The 22,470-nt window shown below is 33.0% G+C and overlaps 3 protein-coding genes across 5 annotated transcripts in view; 2 read left to right on the forward strand and 1 right to left on the reverse strand.

Annotated features, from left to right (window-relative positions):
• Positions 1-21,896, forward strand: part of LOC127714277 (tereporin-Ca1-like) — a 210,999-nt gene extending 189,103 nt beyond the window's left edge. The window contains exons 1-4 of one of the 2 annotated variants that reach the window (XM_052220340.1): positions 142-210; positions 11,840-11,939; positions 14,540-14,808; positions 18,657-21,896. In XM_052220340.1, coding sequence (XP_052076300.1) covers positions 11,855-11,939; positions 14,540-14,808; positions 18,657-19,028 — 726 coding nt within the window. In that variant the 5' untranslated portion in view covers positions 142-210; positions 11,840-11,854 and the 3' untranslated portion in view covers positions 19,029-21,896. Of the gene's footprint in view, positions 1-141; positions 211-11,839; positions 11,940-14,539; positions 14,809-18,656 lie in introns of those variants that run through there. The other variant, XM_052220339.1, reaches the window with a different exon arrangement.
• Positions 1-22,470, forward strand: part of LOC127714279 (tereporin-Ca1-like) — a 398,353-nt gene that overhangs the window by 176,887 nt on the left and 198,996 nt on the right. The gene's annotated exons all lie outside the window — the stretch shown is intronic.
• The window catches only part of LOC127714271 (uncharacterized), a 213,790-nt gene that overhangs the window by 27,649 nt on the left and 163,671 nt on the right, over positions 1-22,470 (reverse strand). The window lies entirely within an intron of this gene.

Genomic DNA, 22,470 nt, shown 5'->3' on the forward strand with positions numbered 1-22,470 from the left:
TTTTGTATTAGCAAAATAAAACTTTGTTGTGTAGACATGGTACAGGTAAACACATAATAAAGTTAGTTGTGAATTCTTCGAATATTTTAGAAAAATCAATTACAAAGTTATTTTTGTAAAAACAGACATGCGCAAAAATATGAAAAGTTGTATGCGGAAGATGTATGTTGATTAATAAACAATCAACGGTAGATTTTTCACCTGGTACAGGTAAGGATTTTCAGGGTTTACCTTAAATTTCTAGTACTAATGCTTATAAAAAGTTCACAGTCAAAATATAGTTGTTCAGTCTTTAGTTGTCTACATGGGCACACGACATTTTTGGAGAAAAAAAATTAAACCACGAGAGGACATTTGAGCGAAGACATTACAGTCCAGCTTAGCAACGGTTTAATCCGTTCATCTGTATTTTCGATAGCCCATTTCAGTGAAAACTTATCTGGTTGAATAAAGACTCGGGATATTAAAAACGTGAACAGTAATTTATGCTGGTGTAATGTCTGAGTTGTTTGCATTTACAATTTGTTCAATCATGAAAATAAATGTTATTGATAAAATTGAAAATGGAAATGGGGAATGTGTCAAAGAGACAACAACCCGACCATAGAGCAGACAACAGCCGAAGGCCACCAATGGGTCTTCAATGCAGCGAGAAACTCCCGCACCCGGAGGCGTCCTTCAGCTGCCCCCTAAACAAATAAGTATACTAGTTCAGTGATAATGGACGTCATACTAAACTCCAAATTATACACAGGAAACTAAAATTAAAAACGATACAAGACTAACAAAGGCCAGAGGCTCCTGACTTTGGACAGGCGCAAAATGCACATTTTTGTGCTTTGTAAAGAATATTACCATAAAATGGATGTGAAATACCAGAACGTATAAGATGTCTGCATGTTGAGTTATATTTACGAATGATGTCCTTATACCGATGATAAAATTTCGTAAATGTTTTGACTAGTTTATGATATAGAAAACCCTGGTGTAATAATTTTTCAGTAATACATACATTTCTCTCGCTAAAATCTAATACGTTGTTACATACACGAGCGAATCGTACAAGTTGAGATATATACACACCATAAGATGGTGACAAGGGAACATCACCATCTAAAAATGGATAATTAACGATAGGAAATGAAAAATCATCTCTTTTATCATAAATTTTTGTATCAAGCTTCCCGTTAATGATATAGATATCAAGATCGAGGAAAGGACAGTGGTCATTGTTAGTATTAGCTTTATTTAAAGTAAGTTCAACAGGATAAATTTCTTTAGTATACATACTGAAATCGTCATTATTGAGAGCCAATATATCATCCAAATATCTAAAAGTATTGTTAAATTTTTGTATAAGATGTTGTTTCGAAGGGTCTTTGCTGATTTTAGTCATAAATTGTAACTCATAACAATACAAAAATAGGTCCGCAATAAGTGGTGCACAGTTAGTTCCCATTGGAATTCCGATAACTTGACGATATACGGAATCTCCAAAGCGAACAAAAATGTTATCAAGTAAAAATTCAAGGGCAGATATAGTATCAAAGCATGTCCAATTGATATAGTTCTTTTGTTTGTTGCTACTAAAAAATGACCTAAAAGAGTTTGAACATATGTATTCGCATTCCGACTTTTTAAATGCCCATTTAATCAGGTGTGTAAATTTTTTCTTAATAAGAATATGAGGCAAAGTGGTATATAGGGTAGAAAAATCAAAACTTTGAACAGATTCAAAATCACCAATATATGCATGCAATTTATCAAGTACTTCCAACGAGTTTTTGACACTCCAAAAGTAATTAATTCCACTATTTTCAAAGGCCTTATTTGAACAATTTATTATCAGGTTTTTGATTGTACCAAGTGTACTAGTAAGTAGAATAGACAATTTAGAAGTGGAACAATGACTTGAAGACGAAATAAATCTATATTTGTAAGGTGATTTGTGTAGCTTCGGAAGCCAGTACATAGTTGGGACTTTCATTGTATTTGGTTCTGCCTGTAAAGAAGTAGCTAATAGTGTATGTTTGTTACAGATATCGTTTTCTGAAAATGAAGTCAGTTGGAATGTTGGTGAATTGGTGATTTCCTTTTGCAGAACTTCAATGTAAAATTTACGTCAAACTATAATGATATTATTAGCAGCTTTATCAGCCGGGACAAAAACAAATTCCTTGGCTAGTTCTTTTAGTTTATGTTTGATACGAGAAATAGGATTTTTATGGTTGTTGTTAAGGGTAAAATGTTCTTTAAAATGTTGTATACGTATATCAACTATCTTCATTACTGAATTTAAAAAAAGAGTCCAAAGATTTTTTGTCAGCTTTTTCCCGTTTTATCCATTTCAAACAGTAAGCACGAAGTGAGTCGTGGATGATATTACGACACTCATTCCAATTAATAATTGACGGTGGACGATATTTAGGTCCTTTACTGAGGAATGATTTTAACTCTCGGTCGCGAACGATGTTAAGGTCCCCTGTTATAACATGGGAAATGGGGCCATAAGTGTATTCGGAATTACTACAATTACATGACGTAGGTGTATTTTCACTGATATTTACATCTTTACAGACTTGGCTATAATTAAACACAAATTTCCGGGTAGATTTCTTGTAAATATAACAAATAAGAGGGAGTTCAGTATTATCAAAATATCCAGGAATTTGTTCTTTGACAGAATGGTCGTTAAAAATACCGGCAATATTTACAAAATCAAAACCTTTATTGACATACTTTATTTTAATAAAATATTTTTATGATCTTCATGGCGATCAATTTTGGGAAACAGTTTAGAATAACAATATGCCATTATAATTTGAACGATTTCATACTTAGGACTGCAATATGAAATTGTGTTGCAATCCTCTAAAATTTTATTTAATTTATTTATAGGTAAAGAACAGAGCTTGGTTAATAGATAATGTCTGCCGTTGTTTTTTTAAATAGAAATAAGGTCCGAAATATTTGTATGATTGGTCCGAAATTTTCTTTGATTGCGATTTTTTCTACGCCCATGAGAACGGTTTTTACGAACAGTTTTAGAAACTATATCCAAAATGTTAACACAATCGGTTCTTGATATATTACCAATTCCCATGATATTATCATTAAGACCGACAGGGTAGACTGTCTGTAATTTTTTAATCCAATTTAATTCAATTATTTTCCGTGATCGTACAAACTTTGAATGAGATTCACCAGGCTGCTTATTTACTACTTCTAAAGGTTGAACTGTTAAATATTTAATAGGATGATTGTGCTTTTTAAGGTGTTGATAAATGATACTTTTGAATTTATTGGGTCTTTTAAAACGATACAGGTGTTCTTGCGTGCGTTTAGATAAATATCGTCCAGTTTCACCTACGTACTGAATACCGCATCCCGGTTTGCTTCATGTGAGTAAATAAATAATACTGTTTGTTTTTCAAGTTATATCAGTTTCAAAATTTAAAGAAAATGTGCGACCATTAAACGTAGACCTTACGGTATTGTTGGTGGAAAAACGGGGACATGTTAGTCATTTTTTGGCATGACACTTATCGATAGAAGGGTAACCACGATTTTTATTGTTAAAAATGTTAGCGATGGTAGTATTTGTAGATAAGCGATTTTGAAGATTGAGACGTGTAGATACCCTTTGAACGAGTTTAGTATTTAATATTTTTCCATTTCTAAGCTTCATATTTGTTATTGTTATGTGGATTTTATTAGAAAGGAGCAAAGACTGGCGTCCAGAATATGAACCAGCACACAATAAATTAAATTATGTGAATATGATAAAACTGTTCGGCTAAAGACGTCAAACGCTATCCGTCATAAATTACCCGAAAAATAAAACAAAACAAAGGGTATATCAGGGTAGCGACTGACGTCTGACTAAATAGAAGAATGGGGCTGAATGTTGAAATACTACTTTTTGAAAAATATTCCTAATGTAATGAACATAGAGAAGTTCTCGCTCGGACACACACTCCATAATCTAGTGAAACAATCAGAAGTAACGAAAGTGCTATATGTGAGGGCAAACATCACCCAACAATTTACGTTCATGCATCAAATTACAAACAACATATATATAAAAAAAAAAACAAGTGAAGATAAATCTGCACTGTAATCTAGATAAGAAAAAGAAAAGGAACAGTTCCCATCACAATTAAATGAACAGTATTGTATAGGGGTATATCAAGCTCCCATTACGTACGTTCATTTGTACATAAATTGGCAATGATTTTTTTTTAAACTTTAAGTGCTGCCTTTTTATGGAATTTATACTTTTTCATGTTTACTGTGGTTGTCTAGGTACTTTAAAGGATGTTCGCTACTCTGTTTAAAAATAACAAGCTTTTTAAAAGATAATTGATAAATAAAGAAACTTAAAAAAAACATACAAAAATGAAAGGTCAGTGTCCGTGTTTTTGAATTATAGTTAATTGGAAATTGAGCGGGAAATGATTCTCTCTAGACTTTTTATACATTTATCATTGGCACCATTTTCTTTAAAAAATGATGAAAAAATAACAAGGATTTTTATATGATTTTCAAAAATGGCTTTTAAAACTATATGTAATAAAATTATGAAAAGAAAAGTATTGGTAAGCGGGCTAAATTTGTATTAACACTAGATGGATAAAACTAGAGGATTCAGAATATCTGACAAAAGGTCAAGACAAGAGTAGCAAAACTCTTTAAAATTGATTATAATATAACGACATAAATATCGTCAACCAGTATAATCATAGATTATCAACGTTTAGCAAACACGAATTGATACCAATCGGCAATCCTCGGGTGAATCCGCTACTCTCCTTCTTTGAAGGTACGGAATCGGCCGAGTTGTGACGAATGGAATTGATACACAAAATTGGCTGTTGTGCGTTACCAATTTACGCCAGTATAACACACGTTTTACGTAGACCATGCTTGAAATACAATACGGTTATCTCTATTCTAATGCAAATAAACAAATCGGTCCATTTCAATTATTATTTCGGTGTAAAATTTCACGGTAGGTCTAGTGTCCGGCGGAAATTTTTTTCGAGTGAATTTATATGCGATCAGATTGATTTACTGCTATTTTGCGAGTATAATGGTTTTATTTGTGACTTTTCTTCTTATTCTGAATGCTATACATGTTTTGAACACAAACGACGCAGAATTTCCTTGCAGTTCACTTACAATATAGTGTTTTATATTGTCCGTTTTTTTTTGAGAGCAACTTTCAAAACGTCATAGCTTGTCAACAAATGGTCCGGGTTTTTTGAAGAAAATGTGAATAAGAAAGAAGACATTCTTTCGCTTAAAACAGACTTTTTCTAGTTTTTAACTGTAATTTAGCGAAGGACAATAATATCTATTCTTAATAAGTCATAAAAACAGATTAGTATGTTGATCAAATTTAACCATTTTCAATTTAATGATAACTTTCTGTTCTGAAAACATCTTACCACAACTTTGCAGTTTTCTGATATATAAGAAATCAAAGGGTCCATTTCAAAACGGTCTTAAGAATCGAGTACAGGGACTCATAATCTTTTAATTCCATTGCATGCTACCTTTGTTCTTACAGTCAATAACATTTTATAATTGATATATACATGTAGGACTCTAAAATGCGATGGTACTCTAAAGTATGATGGTCACGCTAAAGTGCGATGGTGTACGCTAAAGTGCGAAGGTTATTTATTTGTTAAGCACTATTATATGACACGCTAAAGTGCGATGGTATAACACGCTAAAGTGCGATGATGTAACGGGATTGGGGTTCAATCAATGGTTTTCGTTAGTTGCTGTGTTCCTAGTACTTTTTCTTTTATTGTTTTCTTTACAAAACAAGCCGTTGTAATTCTCTTTTCAATTGTTTTACACTGGTTATTGTGTGGCACTATATAGCTTGCTATGCAGCGGGAGACATGGCTCCACGTTGAAGGCCGTACGGTTATTTGTTGCATACATCAATGACATTTGGTCTGTGGTGGATAGTTGTCTCATTGACAATACCACATCCTCTTATTTTTATTTAAAGTACGATAGTTATTTAAAAGGTGTAAATAAATGGTTACCATGATTGCAGTAGCTAGTAGGCCTATATGATTTATGAACCTGTCTTAAGCAAGGAAACTGTAATTCAGCGAAGGTCGTTTGTTGCTTTCTAGATATAAGAAGATGTGGTATGAGTGCCAATGAGACAACTCTCCTTCCAAGTCACAATTTGTAAAAGTAAACTATTATAGGTCAAAGTACGGCCTTCAACACGGAGCCTTGGCTCACACCGAACATATACCCGTCTTGTTAAAAAAAAATGTTTTATAGAATAATTCAATTAGAATTACGCAAGTACATGACATGGGATTACAAACATAGAAGGAGTTTCTAAACTCCAGCTGTTTTGATAATATTTCTTTTTACAAATCAAGTTAACATCTTCCAGCCCAGCGCCGACCAAAAATAATCCGGATTGGGATCATTTGTTTCTCTCTTCCATCTTTTCTTGTCTAATATAAACCCTTCATCTCTACAAACATTCTCGTTTTCCGGCACGTCCATTTTTAATTACATTCGAGATCAAACGCACTTTCGCGGAAAAACGCACTTTTGCGTATTGAGGCATCGGACTTTAGCGTATTCCATCGAGCAGCCCAGACCATTGCACTTTAGCGTATCAAACCATCGCACTTTAGCGTAGGCCATCTCACTTTAGCGTGACCATCGCATTTTAGCGTCCCCATCGCACTTTAGAATCCTACATATATGTTACAGTGACGAAAATCATAGGAGCAAGAACACTAAGGGAAAGGAGAAAACAGTCAGAACAATTCAATATAAACTCAAATATTCTATTAAAGGAGCCCCCCTCCACTCCCCCTCCCCCCCAAAAAAAAATGAATAAAGAAATTAAAGAAACAAATTACAAAAAATATAATTACAAAAACATTTGAATTGAATGGAATATCTATTAATTGAAAACAACACTTTATAATTTTATGCTATATGACCAAACGGACCCCTAAAAATAGCAAAATCCATCTAAGGTCAACTTTGTCTGATTGAGTTGAAACCTAAGCCTCTTTATAATCTTTAAATTTATAAACGGACAATTCTAAATGATTGATTGTTGATTGCTTAATGTCCAGTGGCAAATGTGTCAAGCATGTTCAGGACGAGAACAAATTAACAATAAATGCAATAAGTAGGTCCTGTAACAGTGGACGTTCGGGATAAAGTTCGGGAAATTTAGACTGCTACTGAAATATATTGGATATGGACATAATTGTTGCCTTGCAACAGGTCACCTACCTTCAAAAAGCTGGTGCAAAGGTTCTTTACGTGCAATAAGCTTAACACTCTCTCTACATTCTAACCGGACTTGGCTGCGTACTAGAACATCACACAGCCAAACGGACGTCCCACTTTAGCAAGGTTTCGGTCGGCAGGGGACTTAGGTAACCATATTTTTATTCCCCGGTCCCCCTTGGAGGTAAATAATTTTAGAAAGTTTGTTATAAATTATGTCAATACCGTAGTACTGACTACTGAGCTGATGATAAAGCCGGGGACTTGTCCAATGTATTTAATAAACAAGGAAATAAATAATCGGTCCAATGTATTTAATAAACAAGGAAATAAATGATCGGTAATCTTCAATACGATCCTTTTGAAATGATAATAAAAAAGGGATAAATGTGAATATACTATGCGTTCACTTCAAAAATATACATTATTGATTTTTATTTTTTTTAATTTCTGATGGAAATGAAGCTATGTTGTGCTTCATTACTGTGTAACATAGCATAGCATACGCTTGACCAGACTCCTCTTCACAGTAGGAGCAATTGAACATTGTTCTTGATTTCCATTTCTAGAAAGATAAAACATTATTTCTTATGAAGCAAGAATATTGCAATCTGATTGGTTAATTACCCGTGTCCACCAGGGGATAAAAAAAAATTGCCAAAATTATAAAATTAAAATTTTGGAAAAAATTATAATAATAAAAAAAATCCAAGTGGAGAAACAAAATATTCTCCAATATTCCCCAAATAAATCAGTTTTCAATTTTTCCACATATAGAAAAAAATTAAATAGAAAATATTTGACAATGCGCAGCAACGTCGGAGTTGAAAAATTTGTAGTGGAAATTCGTCACAAGATTTTTTTTTTCAATATTATTCCCGGGAATGAAAATAGTAAATGTAACATTAAGTATATAATTTAAATTAAAAAAAAAAACACATTTACCCGCTTTACACACTATGTTTACGCATGTCTTAGTCCAACATATCTGAGCTTACATAAAGATTGCTATATTTTGGAATAAAGCATTGTCAGGCTAAATTAAACGTTTGAAAACAAAATAATGCAGGGTTGACAATATCTTTTTATCAAAAATACTAATTTACCTTCTGTGATTTTCTATATAAGGTTCGAGCTTTTTTTCACGTTTTACCAGAAAGGAAGTATGTTTGTTTACATTTTTGGTCATATTTACTCGAAAAAAAAGTGGTCTCACTCGAAAAAAAAACCCGATCACATAACTAGAAAAACTACGACCCCAGTCGGACACTATACCTACCTTGAATCTCGAAATAATGTTATCGTTTTTTTGCAACTAAACAAGGTGACGTCATGGAGTTAAATGTAAACGTCGGGCGATTTAACTAGGCTTCTTGTATGTCTCAGTATGTAATGAAATTAGATGAAAAAAAAAATTTTGAGGTGAAAAATGTAAGTGTTTTGTTCATTTTTGAATAATACAATATTATTGGTATTGATATATTGAGGGTAAAACGGAACATCCAAAACTGTATCGTGTGTTGACAAAATTACCGTATTTTTCCTATTAGAATCGAAATAACTCATGGCAGCCGTAGTTTTTTCTTAATTATTCTACTATGAATAAACTTCTGCTGCTAAAATGGGCATTGATAATTCCTCTAAAATATGTTAACAATCTGGCGCTAAAACGGGCTATACTTTGGCCTTTTGAAAAATGACCGATGTCATTTTGCTTAAATGTCCTATCAATGCGCTAAAATATCATTCGCCTGTCTACACTATTCATTACTTGACTTGACCTTGACTTCTGTTATTTGTTTAGCATGTTTAGTACAGACACACTTGTGCAACATTACATAGTTTTACGCACTGACAGGGATTAGATATATAAAGCAAAAGTCATTGTATGTAAAAGAAAAATTTCATTTAAAGGTCAAGTTTATGAATTATTCTTTTTTTTCTGTTAATTGCACTTCAATAATGTCACTGATATTGCATTTGCATAATGAGGAAGCTTAGTAAAAATGATCTCTTATTAAGTGTTTTGTTGACATATGCAGTGAAGCTATATCGTTTATGAATGCAATCAATGGATAAGATCTCAACATTGTTGGTTCTGAATTACTTTATTGCTTTTGTTCTTTTTATTATTTTTTTTGAATAATTTTTATATATTCTGATGACATTTTCTTTAAAGTTTAGTATTTTTTCTTAAAACATCAGAGGTAAAACTCTAGAAGCAACATGTTTCATATCCGATTATTCTATTCTTAACCTTGCAACTTTTTGTTCTGAATTTAAGATCAAAGCTTCAAATAATATTGTCTTTACAAGTATGTAAATCGTACTACTACGAGTGTCTCGTAAAAGAATTAGGATTAAATTTGCACTCAGGTAATACAAAAAACATCATTTGACGAGGATGAGATTTTGGCGAATCATAAGTCCTTCATTGCTTCAATGAACATTACAACAGCAATTCGGAGGACTTACCTTTTTAGTATTGGATACCTAAGCTTCACAAAATTCCTTACAAATAAAAGTACATTGCCGGCTCATCTGCATGTTCGACAAAAGAATTGTCCACATTAGATTGACAAAAATCTGTCCTCAATGAAAGATAGTCTTCAGAAATACTGTGAAACTGTTTACTCGCATAGTTGTATTAACCATATGTGCATTCTAGAAAAAACTCTAAATAATTTCTGGATAATTTTACATCTCGATGTTTCCCTGAAATTAGTTCAATCAAAACTTGATTTGTCACCCCTGTATACCACCATTCTCCATGTGAAATTGAAAAATCGTCTAAAACAAATAATCTACAATTCTTTTCAACATAAAAATGGTAGCATACGCTATTTTATCACTTAGGGATACCATAAGGCATATTTTTGTTAATAGTGAACAAAAAGGTAAAACATGTTACACAGAGGAACAAGTGATCAGTTTGCTGGAGTATCTTATTGATAACATATTTGTTGAATTTGGAGGTAGACTTTTTCAAAGAGGGGCGAAAGACACCAGAGGAACATTCAAACTCATATGTCAAAAACAAACAGACAACGCCATGGCTAAACGAAAAAAGACCAATAGACAAACAATAGTACACAAAACACAACATAGAAAACTAAAGACTTAGCAACACGAACCCCACCAAAAACTGGGGGTGATCTCATGTGCTCCTGAAGGGTAAGCAGATCCTGCTCCACATGTGGCAACCGTCGTGTGTCTCATGTTATTACAAACCCGGTAATACGTCTAATTCGGTAGGTCACATTCGAGTCTGTTTGCTTTATTCACACGTTGTTGTCAAGATAATGGAATTTTATGAGACTGTCATACACGTGACCGGTTTAGCTAGCTATTAAACCAGGTTTAATCCACCATTTTCCACATAAGAAAATGTCTGTACCAAGTCAGGAATATGACAGTTGGTATCCATTCGTTTGATGTTTTAGGGACTTTCCGTTTTGAATTTTCCTAAGAGTTCGGTATTTTTGTAATTTTACTTTTTTCAACTCAAATTTCAACTGTGAATAAAATTTTAAAAAATGAATTGCGAAAAAATAAAATATTTGAAACTTTCTTCTTCCGTATTTATCAAATGAATGTTCTCTTAACGATCCTGTATTGCGTTTAACAATGTTTAATATACTAAGTGCAAATAGAACCACAACGCATCTTATTCGATGTCAACCCACGATGACAATGCAAAATAGTTCTTTGAAACGTTTCCCGATCATCATGTCATCATGCAACACGTTACAGTTGTTCTAAAATCAATTAGTTTTGCAGCTACAACAATTTTGATTAATATCACAGGGGTCAAAAGCAACTCACACATTTTCAGCAATATTTGACTACACTGTACTTAAATACATGTGATAGTTTTTAAACTTTGTTATATTTTATTACCTTTGCAAGAGATGTTCATTATAGTTGAAATGTGCCATCCAATATACAACTTTTTTCTCAAAATCAGTAAGCTCGGAATTTATCTAAAAACGTTTTGACTGTATGCAAATCCAAGATATGCAAAATACCATAATCGGTCATGAATGCTTATAAAATGAAAAAAATCACTCAATTGGCTCGTTTCTATTTGCATTCAATCACTTAACGTGGACGCAAATTTTTATTTTATTTATTACACCCTATAACCAAAACTCCATACAGCGTTATCGTTCGGGTCGTACTTCCCGAAGCGTAGCACTATGTTACCATTGTTTCGGAGCTAAAACCAGCTATATATGCTGTACCTGGAATATAAGTAACACAAATCAAAATCACATGTACATGATTGAAAAATTCGTTATAGCGAAAGGCAATCGTAACAGCAGACATAAATCTACTATACACGATAGAAGAAAAAAATATGTTTTAATGGCAAATCGGAAACACTTATCTTTTTGTAGCTATAGTATGATAGCCGGTGTGTAAAGATTGATAAAATGCTGAATGGTGTCATACAAAATGGAAGTAGACATTATATATGATAATAATCGCCATGTCAGCCGATTACAAACTATAGAAAATCGTTCAATCTTATCAATTGTAGGTTATCAATGGTGACATGGCTACTAATCGTCACAATAGATTCAACAACCGAAACAGTATAGAAGAAAATGAAAGCAGTGACAGCGATGAAACAAATATGGGTAAATCTCTGCAAAGTTCACAATTTTTTCTGTGTCTCGAAATATAAGTAAGTATGTGATAGTAACTAATTAATATTCTGTTTTGATCACTTATCTGAACAAAAAATTTTAATTAAACGATATTCATCAATCATTGTAGCATGACATTGGTTGCAAAATTCAGTACTTTTCATGTGACTGCAATTGTAGTTGACTTTACGAATTTTGAGTATTTTTGTTTTCCAAACTGTTTTTACTTTCCTTTAATAGCGATATTTTGTCAGTTTGAATGATTTTCCATCTTTACACATTACTTTTTTCCACATGGTACATTGTGTGGTCTTCATTCATATGTGACATTGCACATTCATACATTATGTTGTATATTTTATTCCACTTTTTCCTCAATTCAATTCCACAGTTTTTCAATCGATTGCCATACATTGTTTTTAATTTTTTATATGCCAAAATTCCATGGTCAGAGGTCCAGTGTTCATATATTAAGCTAATGGGTTTTAGTTGCTCATCACAGTACTCACATGACACTTTTGTAAACAATTTCTAAATTATTACTTAACTTGATGTCAAACAGTTACTATAGATTAAGCAAGATAGGTTAAATGTATATTCTTCTGTAAAGTCTCCAAGTGCTTGCTTTTAACCAACGATATTCCTAGTAGTGTATAGGAGGTAAGATAAAAATTGTTATCGTTATAACCGTTTGCTTTTTGTACACTAATGGTCAATTTCATACAGTGTAATATGAGATTCAATCACAAAATTATAGAATATTTGCAAATAGTGGTAGTGGTATACCAGCTGACAGCTTTGAGTCCCCTTATGTAAATGAAAAAACATTCATAGCTAAAATGTTTGAATAGAAGACACTAAAACCAATTCAAACAAACGATTTGCAGACATAAATACTTCATAAAAATGGACTAAGGGAATCGTACATACATTGTTTGAAGTAATTGAAACAACATCAACAGATAATTCCTTAGAATAGCCGACTGGTAAACACACCAAAACGATTAAAAAATATGTAATTCTAATATGATCTGCACATCTTCAAATATTTTTAAAATGGGATTGGCCCGTTATATGTTTTCCCTTGGTTTTTTACCTCGAAAAACTATGTTGCCGAAATTTCTTTCGTAACCTATTCATGCGCGATACACATGCATGGAATCATTGGGTTCTACGAAAATTGAAATTGTAAAACAAAAACACTTAAGGGCTGTTCTAATGCATCACAAATACAAATAATGCTTAGAACTTGGAAACATTTATACATTTATAATAAAATTAAATTCCACGAAATTTTATGAGTGATCTTGTCGCATTTATGTCATGCCAAACCATGACGTCATACAAATGAAAAGTCTCAAGCTAAAGGTTGTTCCATTACATATTCGGATAATATCTCATTTAACATGTTAAAATGGAGTTTTTGAGGTAGTTGTTGTTACATTTTCGTTTTTTTTTTGCATTAATTGAACATTAATGGCTTCCAGACAGTCAATATTTTGTAGCTCATCTCTTAGTTGCGACATATTAACTGTGCATTTCGATATAACATGTTACTTTTATTATTCTTCCCTTAGTTTATTTATTTTGTATTCAAAATTATTTATTTTGTATAAATATATTTCCTTTCTCTATTGGTACTGTACACGTATACCTAACAACAAAATTATTTTCATTTACCTGTGTTTAAAGTTATAGCAAATGGATGGTATTTTTGTTCGAGCATATTGTTTTTCTTTAATTGTTTAACATTTCTTACCGATATAACATGTTACTTTTATTATTCTTCCCTTAGGTTATTTATTTTGTATTTACATTGTGTCATTGGTCAAATTTATTTGTTCAGTGTATGTTCAATGGTGTTAATATGTCCTTAGATTGAGTTAAGCTATTTCAGTTGATATTTTATAGTGTGTCTTTCTATGTTGTGATGTTACACTATTGTTTCAGAAAAAGGGTGAAGGTTTGGTACCATTAAAACGTTTAAACCCGCTGCATTTGTTTGCACCTGTCCTAAGTCAGGAATCTGATGTTCAGTAGTTGTCGTTTGTTGATGTGGTTCATAAGTGTTTCTCGTTTCTCGTTTTTTATATAGATTAGACCGTTGGTTTTCCCGTTTGAATGGTTTTACACTAGTAATTTTTTGGGGCCCTTTATAGCTTACTGTTCGGTGTGAGCCAAGGCTCCGTGTTGAAGACCGTACTGTGACCTATAATGGTTTACTTTTATAAATTTTGACTTGGATGGAGAGTTGTCTCATTGGCACTCATACCACATCTTCTTATATCTATTTGACGATAGATGCCAATTAAAATAAAATATTTATTTTAAAAAGTTACAAATGTTTCGGTTAAGAAAATATAAGGTTTAATATTGATGTCTAAACTGGGCAGATTAACTAACAAACTGAATAGAACGACAATAAAGAGTAGCAGTTGTTAATCTTGATTCACCGGTATTTCAATTGTTATGCTGTATATATATTGTTGCATTAATCCTCTCACAGTTTGTGCCATTTTCCTAAAAACATTTTGCACAATATGATATTTTTTTTCAAATAAATAAGCAATTTTAACTCCACTCTTACACAGGAAACAACTCTAATGAACACACAAGTAAGGGTCGTGTCACATGGAATTCACACAAAATGAAGTCCATGAGAGATTCAACGAGACTCGGCGGTTCTTTGCATGGAACAAGCCTGTCTACACTGATGGCATATACACATTATAGTATTGTTGTTGGTATTGAAATCACAAACTGGACCAAGTATCGTTTGACCAAACCAAAATCGAAGACATATTCAGGATACATATCAACTCCCGCTGTTTCAGTACGACCTGGTCATAAAGAGGCAATGGTAAATATTTATAATTTACTGTTTCGTTTTTAGTACCTATAGTTCGCTTGTCTTTAATGTGCTTTGTCTATAGAGTGTCCACACGCCATTTTGTTTTTTTTTTGTTGACATAGTTGTTTGTTTTTTTATAGTGATTAAGATTATAACACAATATTGACTGCTGTAACCAAATTTTTGACTTTTAACCTATTATGTCTGTTTCTTTTGCTCACACGTTGTTGTCAATATAATGGAATTCTATGCAATTGTCATACAAGTGAGAGGTTTAGCTAGCTATAAAACCAGATTAAATCGACCAGTTTCTACATGAAGAAATGCCTGTACAAAGTTAGGGATATGACAGTTGTTTTCATTCGTTTGATGTGTTTGAGCTTTTGATTTTGCCATTTGTAAAGGGACTTTCCGTTTTGAATTTTCCTTGGAGTTCGGTATTTTTATTATTTTTATTTTTTTATTTCTTCTCTTGTAATTGAAATTTCGAGTATCATTTGCAATTTTAAGAATTATGTTAGAGTACTTGTACGTCAAGCCATGCATTTTTCTATTTGTTTTGTGTAAGGAAAATATTCAAAAACTTACCGGCCAGCCATGAAATAAAAACCAACGCAAAACTAATACACATATAAACTTGTAAATTTTGCATATACATTATTATTCTATAATTCAACTAGACTAAGTAAACTGCACATGGAACAGTTGAAAAAGGCATGTTGGACCAAATAATGATTGAACAATCCAGCTTTTGTATGTGTTGTTGTTTTGTGGAGGAGTTAAAACAATAAAATGTACAGGTTATTTTAACAATGAAATTACTTAATATTAAAGTATTGGCGTGTTCTGTACATACTCTTCAATTATCTTCATATAGTTCGGCTGCCATAAATTCATTATAGTTACTGCTTGAATCTAGGGGCAAAAGATTCTTGATGTAAATATTCTGGCCTGTGACAAATATGGGGAACAACATTTGCGTTAGGCAGAATGATAATTATTATTCAATCCTACAAACTGAAAGACAATGCAGGAAATATTGTTGTGCACACTACCAACTTTTAATAGATTTTCACGCAAAATTAAAAATCCGCGTAATCAATAGTTACCTCACATCGCCTCACCTATCCTCTTCACGACGATCGGCATTTAAGGCCCGGATACATTATTTAAATTTTACACGTCCTTAGCTGTTTTCCTTGCTGTAGCCCAACTGTTCCTTTCAAGTGTCGTTCTTTATGTCTCGACAGTCCCTCTCCAGGTGGTTTTTGGACGTCAAACTTTCCTCTTTCCCTACGGTTTCCATGTCAGTGCCACTGCATATATACTGTTGGTTTCCATTCTTACATGGCCAATCCATCTCCAACGCCTTTCCATAATATCATCACTTTAGTTCTTTGTCCAGCTCTGAAGTGAACGTTTACATTTGGTATGGTGTTAGGCAATCTCATTCTCAGAATTTGTATCATATCTATTTAGAAAAGTGTTTCATTGTTTTTGTCTTTTTCAGTTCTTTTGCTATCTCGAATTTGTTTTCTATTTCATTGTCACAGCCACCTTTTGTTGCTATTATTCTTCCTAGGTATTAAAGTGAAGGTATCAACACTCTCTAGGTCTTTTTGATTTAACTTAATTAATCATGGGTTGTCATGAGTGGTGTTCATCTGCAATTCTTTTGTCATGGGCGTATTTATCTTCAATCCTATCTTGCTGGCATTTTCTTGAAATTTGCTTTTTTTCAGCTGTATATGTTGGAATTTTGAAGATAGTAGTGCAAGGTCGTCTGCGAAATCAAGCTCCTCTAATTTGGTGATAGATTATCATTTTATTGTTGTTTGCTTCATGACATGGTCAATGGCTATTAACAGAAATAAAAGGCTGGACATTATACAACCTTGCTTTATTCCTGTTTATACTTTGAACCATTCAGATTGTAAGCCTTTGTCTATGACTGCACATTCGAATGCATTATAAAATAGTTATGTGATGATCATGAGTGTGTCTGGGATATAAAATGCTTTCAAGAAGGACCATAAGCTTTCCGTGTGGATGGAATCAAATACGTTTTCATAGTCTACAAAGTTGATGTCAAGAGGAGCATTCCATTCAGACCATTATTCAATGATGTTTCGTAAAGTGAAGAGTTGCCCAGTAGTCCTTTTTTCTCCTTTTGAAACCAGTTTGTTCTTATCTGAGCTCATCCTCTATTCCTTCCTGGATCTTTGAATAATGATTTTGGAGAATACCTTACTTGGCACAGATAGTATAGTTATGCCTCTGTAGTTATCACATACTGTTCTATCTCAATTCTTTTTTTTTTATTTTGACAATAAGACCTTGATCATGTCTAGTTCACTCCTTAATTATTATTTCTTCGTTCATATCATATTGAAAAGAGTGTTTCTTTTATATGACTTCTCAACAGTTGTAAAGTGAATATTCAATCCGCGGAAAAGCCTTCTGTCCGCCTGCACCACTACTACCCCGAACATCAAATGGTCGTCCGCTAAGGATACGCAAACTTTTTTTATTTATAACTCGGCATATACATTGGTAAAAAACTTAATTCATAGTTTAATGATATTTTGTTTATTCAATGTTTCTTTCTTTAATATTCATACTAACATACACTTTATAAAGTATCCAGTTTTGTGTACACTTAACCCGCACATGGACTAAATTGACTATCAACTACATGTAATCAGAACTTGATTAAAACAACATATAAACATTGATGTTAATGAATGAGAAGGTAATATAGTTTAGTTTAAGTGTTGATGACACTAACATCACACCGAGTTCAGCTCAATGTGATCACAGCCTTATTTGTATGACAGAAATAATCAAACTCTTGTTTAGAAATTCCAATGGGGAACACATATACCATTACCAAGGATCTAAATGTATAAAATCCTAACGATTGTGAAAATGACATGTCTACCATGTAGTTTAGAAGGATACTCAAGAAACTGATGGAGGCCAGAGGTCGAAACGTCTTTACAAAATAGACAAGCAAACTGTTTATTACATTCTGCTTATTGCCTTTTGCGATTTAAAACATATAAATTCATTAGTGTTGCTGTAAGTTTAAAAATTTGGATACCTAATTTCTACAAAAAATATTGCTTAATAACCGATAATACGTTATTCCCAATTGTGAACTTTCCATTTCTATGTAGCAACATTCCAGCAGCGCCTGCATACTGAGTATATATCTCCCAATTGATACGATATTCCCGGGCTTGTGTTTCCTATCATGATTTCCTTGATAGAGGATTGCTGCTCACAAGGAAGCTATTAAACCAAGAGTTCCAAATGGTGAAGTTGAAGTCATCCCTTCGTAAATTTTACGGACGCCATCACGAGTTGGTTGACAGTTATGGAATAACCGTTTCACAGATGATATCGGATATGTTCCTTATGTCGTAACTACAATACCCTCCCTTTTCACGAATGTGACTTACCGAATTAGACTATTTACCGGATTTGTAATAACATAAGCAACACGACGGGTGCTACATGTGGAGCAGGATATACTTACCCTTCCGGAGCACCTGAGATTACCCCCAGTTTTTGATGGGGTTCGTGTTGCTTAGTCTTTGGTTTTCTATGTTGTGTCATCTGTCCTATTATTTGTCTGTTTTTCTTATTATTTTTGGCCATGGCGTTGTCAGTTTGTTTTCGATCTATGAGTTTGACTGTCCCTCTGGTATCTTTCGTCCCTCTTTTATATATAATGTTTCGTCCAGTTTCGTCTTTAATATATAAAAAAAAGTATTGTTGTCGATGTCGTGTAAAATTAACATATCTTTTGATTAATATATCTAAATTATATTAATATTTTATTAAATTTTTAGATAATGCATAAGCACGGTTATACCACGACAGGATCAAGTGGAATTGTCTCTTGGCTAATACAACACAAAGAGAGGCGCATTACCATCGTGTGGAACTCACCATATTTTTCAAGCAACAGTATGGGTATTTGCCTAACGACGGTTGGTAATGATACTCATAACGATTCCTGGTTCAATATTATTAGTAAAAAGCAACAGGATGAGAAATTGAAATATGAATTTTCTACGTTTTCTGATACGAGTAGTGAAATGATGATTGAAGATGACGATTTTCAGATATTTGGTTCCATGGGAACCAGTAGTAAACCAGAAGTTAAAATAACACTGCGTCCGACAATGACACATGACCTCTCTTATACAGGACCGCCATAGAAGCCGGAAACATATTGGCATAGAAATGGACTGAAAAGTGGGTGGCAACAAAGTTAAACTTCTGAAAATGACAGAAAAAACTTACATAGTTTTATAGAATAAGTGCAGAGTTAGTTAGTGACCTCTTTCACTGGTATCTTTTATATTCTATGTTTTTTTTTGCCAAAAAATCACGTTGAGGAGAAGGAGGGAAAGGGGTGCAAGCTGGTTGTCGTTCACATCATACAAGAAGTAGGGCCAGGTCACTTTGATTATTGCACAACCTGAAGCAAATGCAATGCCTATCAAACTTACTTTAAGTTAACAATATCACAGCTTCATAGTATGCTTACATTGAAGTTTCGATGACATAATGCAATACTTCTGAGACCACATAATTTAGTTTAAACTACTTACATAAGACTTTTTGATTCATAAATGCAACCATTCATAGAGGTTTTGACAGATTTTGAGTATTCATTCAACATCAAAATAAAGAGGCTAGTGTAAGATCATTAGAAACCCCTTTACGTTAATTCATCCGAAAGTAAATGATGCTCCATATTGGTTATTGGTATGAAAATAAAAAGATGTGGTTGGATTGCCATTGGCAATTCTACACCAGAAACCAAATGACATACTAGTAGAAGGTAGTAATTTCATTATAGTTCACCATACGGCCTTCAATAATTGGCAAAGCTCATACAGCATAGCAAGCTATTACAGATCCCCAAATGACACGAGTAAAACAATTAAAACGAGAAAATTAATAGCCTGATTTATGTACAATGCAATAAACGAAAAAATAGATATGGCAGGTTTAAACACGTAAGCTGGCGCCCAACCCTCCTCCTAGACTGGGACAGTGGTGCAACAGGACAACATAAGAACCAACTGTACACAACAATAAACGAAAAGCAAATATTATGATTTACAGCAACAAAACGACATCCACACAATTACATGTACAGACTACTGACTTAGGACCGACATATATAGAAAATGTTTAAACCTGTTTTCGCCCCTTCTAACTTGGGAAACAGCACAACGTAAGAACAAACTATACAAGTCAGTCGAAAAGAGTTCCTTTAAATCCAAATTATAAGAGTACAAAAGCACGCAGAATTGACAATATTTTATCAAAATTGACTTCATGATACGGTTGTATAGTATTTCTATATATTTAATGCAAGTGAATCTGCAGGGAAGTCTTTTTAGACGTTTTGGGTGTTTTCTATTTTACAAGTTTCTCCAGGGTTTTCCAGTTTCAAAACATTTTCCAGTGTTTAAAACAAATAAGCGAAATTTATCGATTGTTTTATACACATTGCCAAACGTTAATGAGGGGCCAATAGGTGTAATACCACCAAATCATAGTGCGTCACATCCGGTTGCTTACGAAAAAGGGTCGAAAAAAAATATTCCCTTGAACGTGACATTTGTAGGAAATTAATCCTACATTTCATTGCAGTAAAAAAATTTCTTACTCATAAATATGTATCTTGGGTGTTTCAAAGCACCATTATTTTTTATTTGGTGTTTCTATAGAATATTTTGGACACTTCAGGTTACATGGTTACTAAAGCTTGTACACAGGAAAAATAGGGGAGAAAGTTTGATTGGTTAACTTCCAGTGATGGTTATTTTCTTATATGCAATGAAATGTCATGTGAAATTTTGTCTATAGTACTGGACAGGATAAAACTTTACTCATGCCCAGTATTTCTTTATTTGAAACAAAGATAAATTCTGCACATATTTTTGAAAAGTGCAAATTTAACAAAGACTTATACAGGAAAATCAATGGTGGTATTACACATATAATGGGAAGCTGTACATGCACCTTTGACCTTGTGAGTACTCTCATTTGTTAAAATTTCATGCTATTTAAGTGAAATATTTCAAAAATTAAATATTCTGAGTGGATTGAGTCTCAAAAACACATTTTATGAGAAAATTGCCTTAAAATAGGACTTTACCATGAATATAAGTAGACAGAGCAAGTCATACTCCTTGTTTTTGGGAGCTTTTTCTGACTTTTTCGCCTTATTTCTTATATATAGCTATAATTTTCTTTTGAATTATTGATCTCTAGGCGACTCAAGAAAACAGTTTCTGGACAAATTCTATTGTAATAGAGTAAACGCAATTCAATTTTGTAAATTATTACAAACCACACATAGAAATAAGTTAAAATATATTTAAATTTAAAAAGGTTAAAATTTCACCAGCAGGTCGTCTTGGTTAGCCTTTGCCTGCATGTTTTTCTATTATGATAACTAAATGATCTATGTTTTTTAATTTTAGTTCATTTATATGTTTTGGAGTTTAGTGTGACGTCCATTCTCACTGAACAAGTACACATTTTTGTTTATGGGCCAGCTGAAGTCCGCCTCCGGGTGCGGAATTTTCTGCTGTGTTGAAGACCCATTGGTGGCCTTCGGCTGTTTTCTGCTCTTTGGTCGGATTGTTGTCTCTTTGACACATTCCCCATTTCCATTCTCAATTTTATTGTATAGTAATTGTAACATTCTTATCTTGTCATGTGCACAATTAATTTTGTATACTATGTATTATTATTTCATTCTTTGTACCAATGTTTATACAATGGTTTTAAAGAATAAAATTGTCTTGATACAAGGCATCCTGCGGTCATTAAATTAGGTTAATCAATCAGATTACAATGTAAATTTTTTATACTTAGTTGTTTCTTACCAAAGAAACTTGTTCATGTGTAGGTGTAAATGTTTATAAAGTTTTTAACATTTTTGAAGTATCAAGTTCATGTTTTAACAGGCATGCGCAAAAAGTAAACACTTGTATCCGGAATCTATATTATGCATGTTAGGTGGCAGAAACCAGTTATTTTACAATAAATCTTTAGAATTTCATGGATTTATGATTTAATTTTCCTGAAAAATCTTTCAAGCTTATATACAAATAAAATGTATGGTTTTGAGTAACTAAGATGTGTGCGTGCTTATGTGAATATATAGAAAACCTTTAAATTTGGGTGTCTCTGATGCTCTGATACAAATCTAATCCTCACCTTCAGAATCCTGCTAAAAGCCAACAAGAATTTTAGGCAAAATTCAAGAGATAAATGATATTCAATGAATTAGAGCCTTGTCCGTACCTATCCTTACCATCAAAATCTCAAGATATTTTTGTTTACATAAAACTGATTTTTTTCCCACTTTGATTGGATGCCGTCAAGTTAGGAGACCACAATTTTGACTTCTGATTGGACCCATGTGTGACGGAAATCCCAAACCTGTGTATTCAACTACTTACTTATGTAGTATAATAGCCTAGAATTTACATTCATTTATTTTTTCAGTCCAAATGATCCAGTTATATACCTCATTGCTTTACTATAACAATATTTCTGCGTGGGACACATGTTCTTGCACACCAAAACTGGTACCTGCCACCTTTAACCACTTAATGGAAAGAACATATT

The sequence above is a fragment of the Mytilus californianus genome, unplaced genomic scaffold (genome assembly GCF_021869535.1).
Source record: "Mytilus californianus isolate M0D057914Y unplaced genomic scaffold, xbMytCali1.0.p SCAF_9, whole genome shotgun sequence".
Taxonomy (NCBI): Eukaryota; Metazoa; Mollusca; class Bivalvia; order Mytilida; family Mytilidae; genus Mytilus; species Mytilus californianus.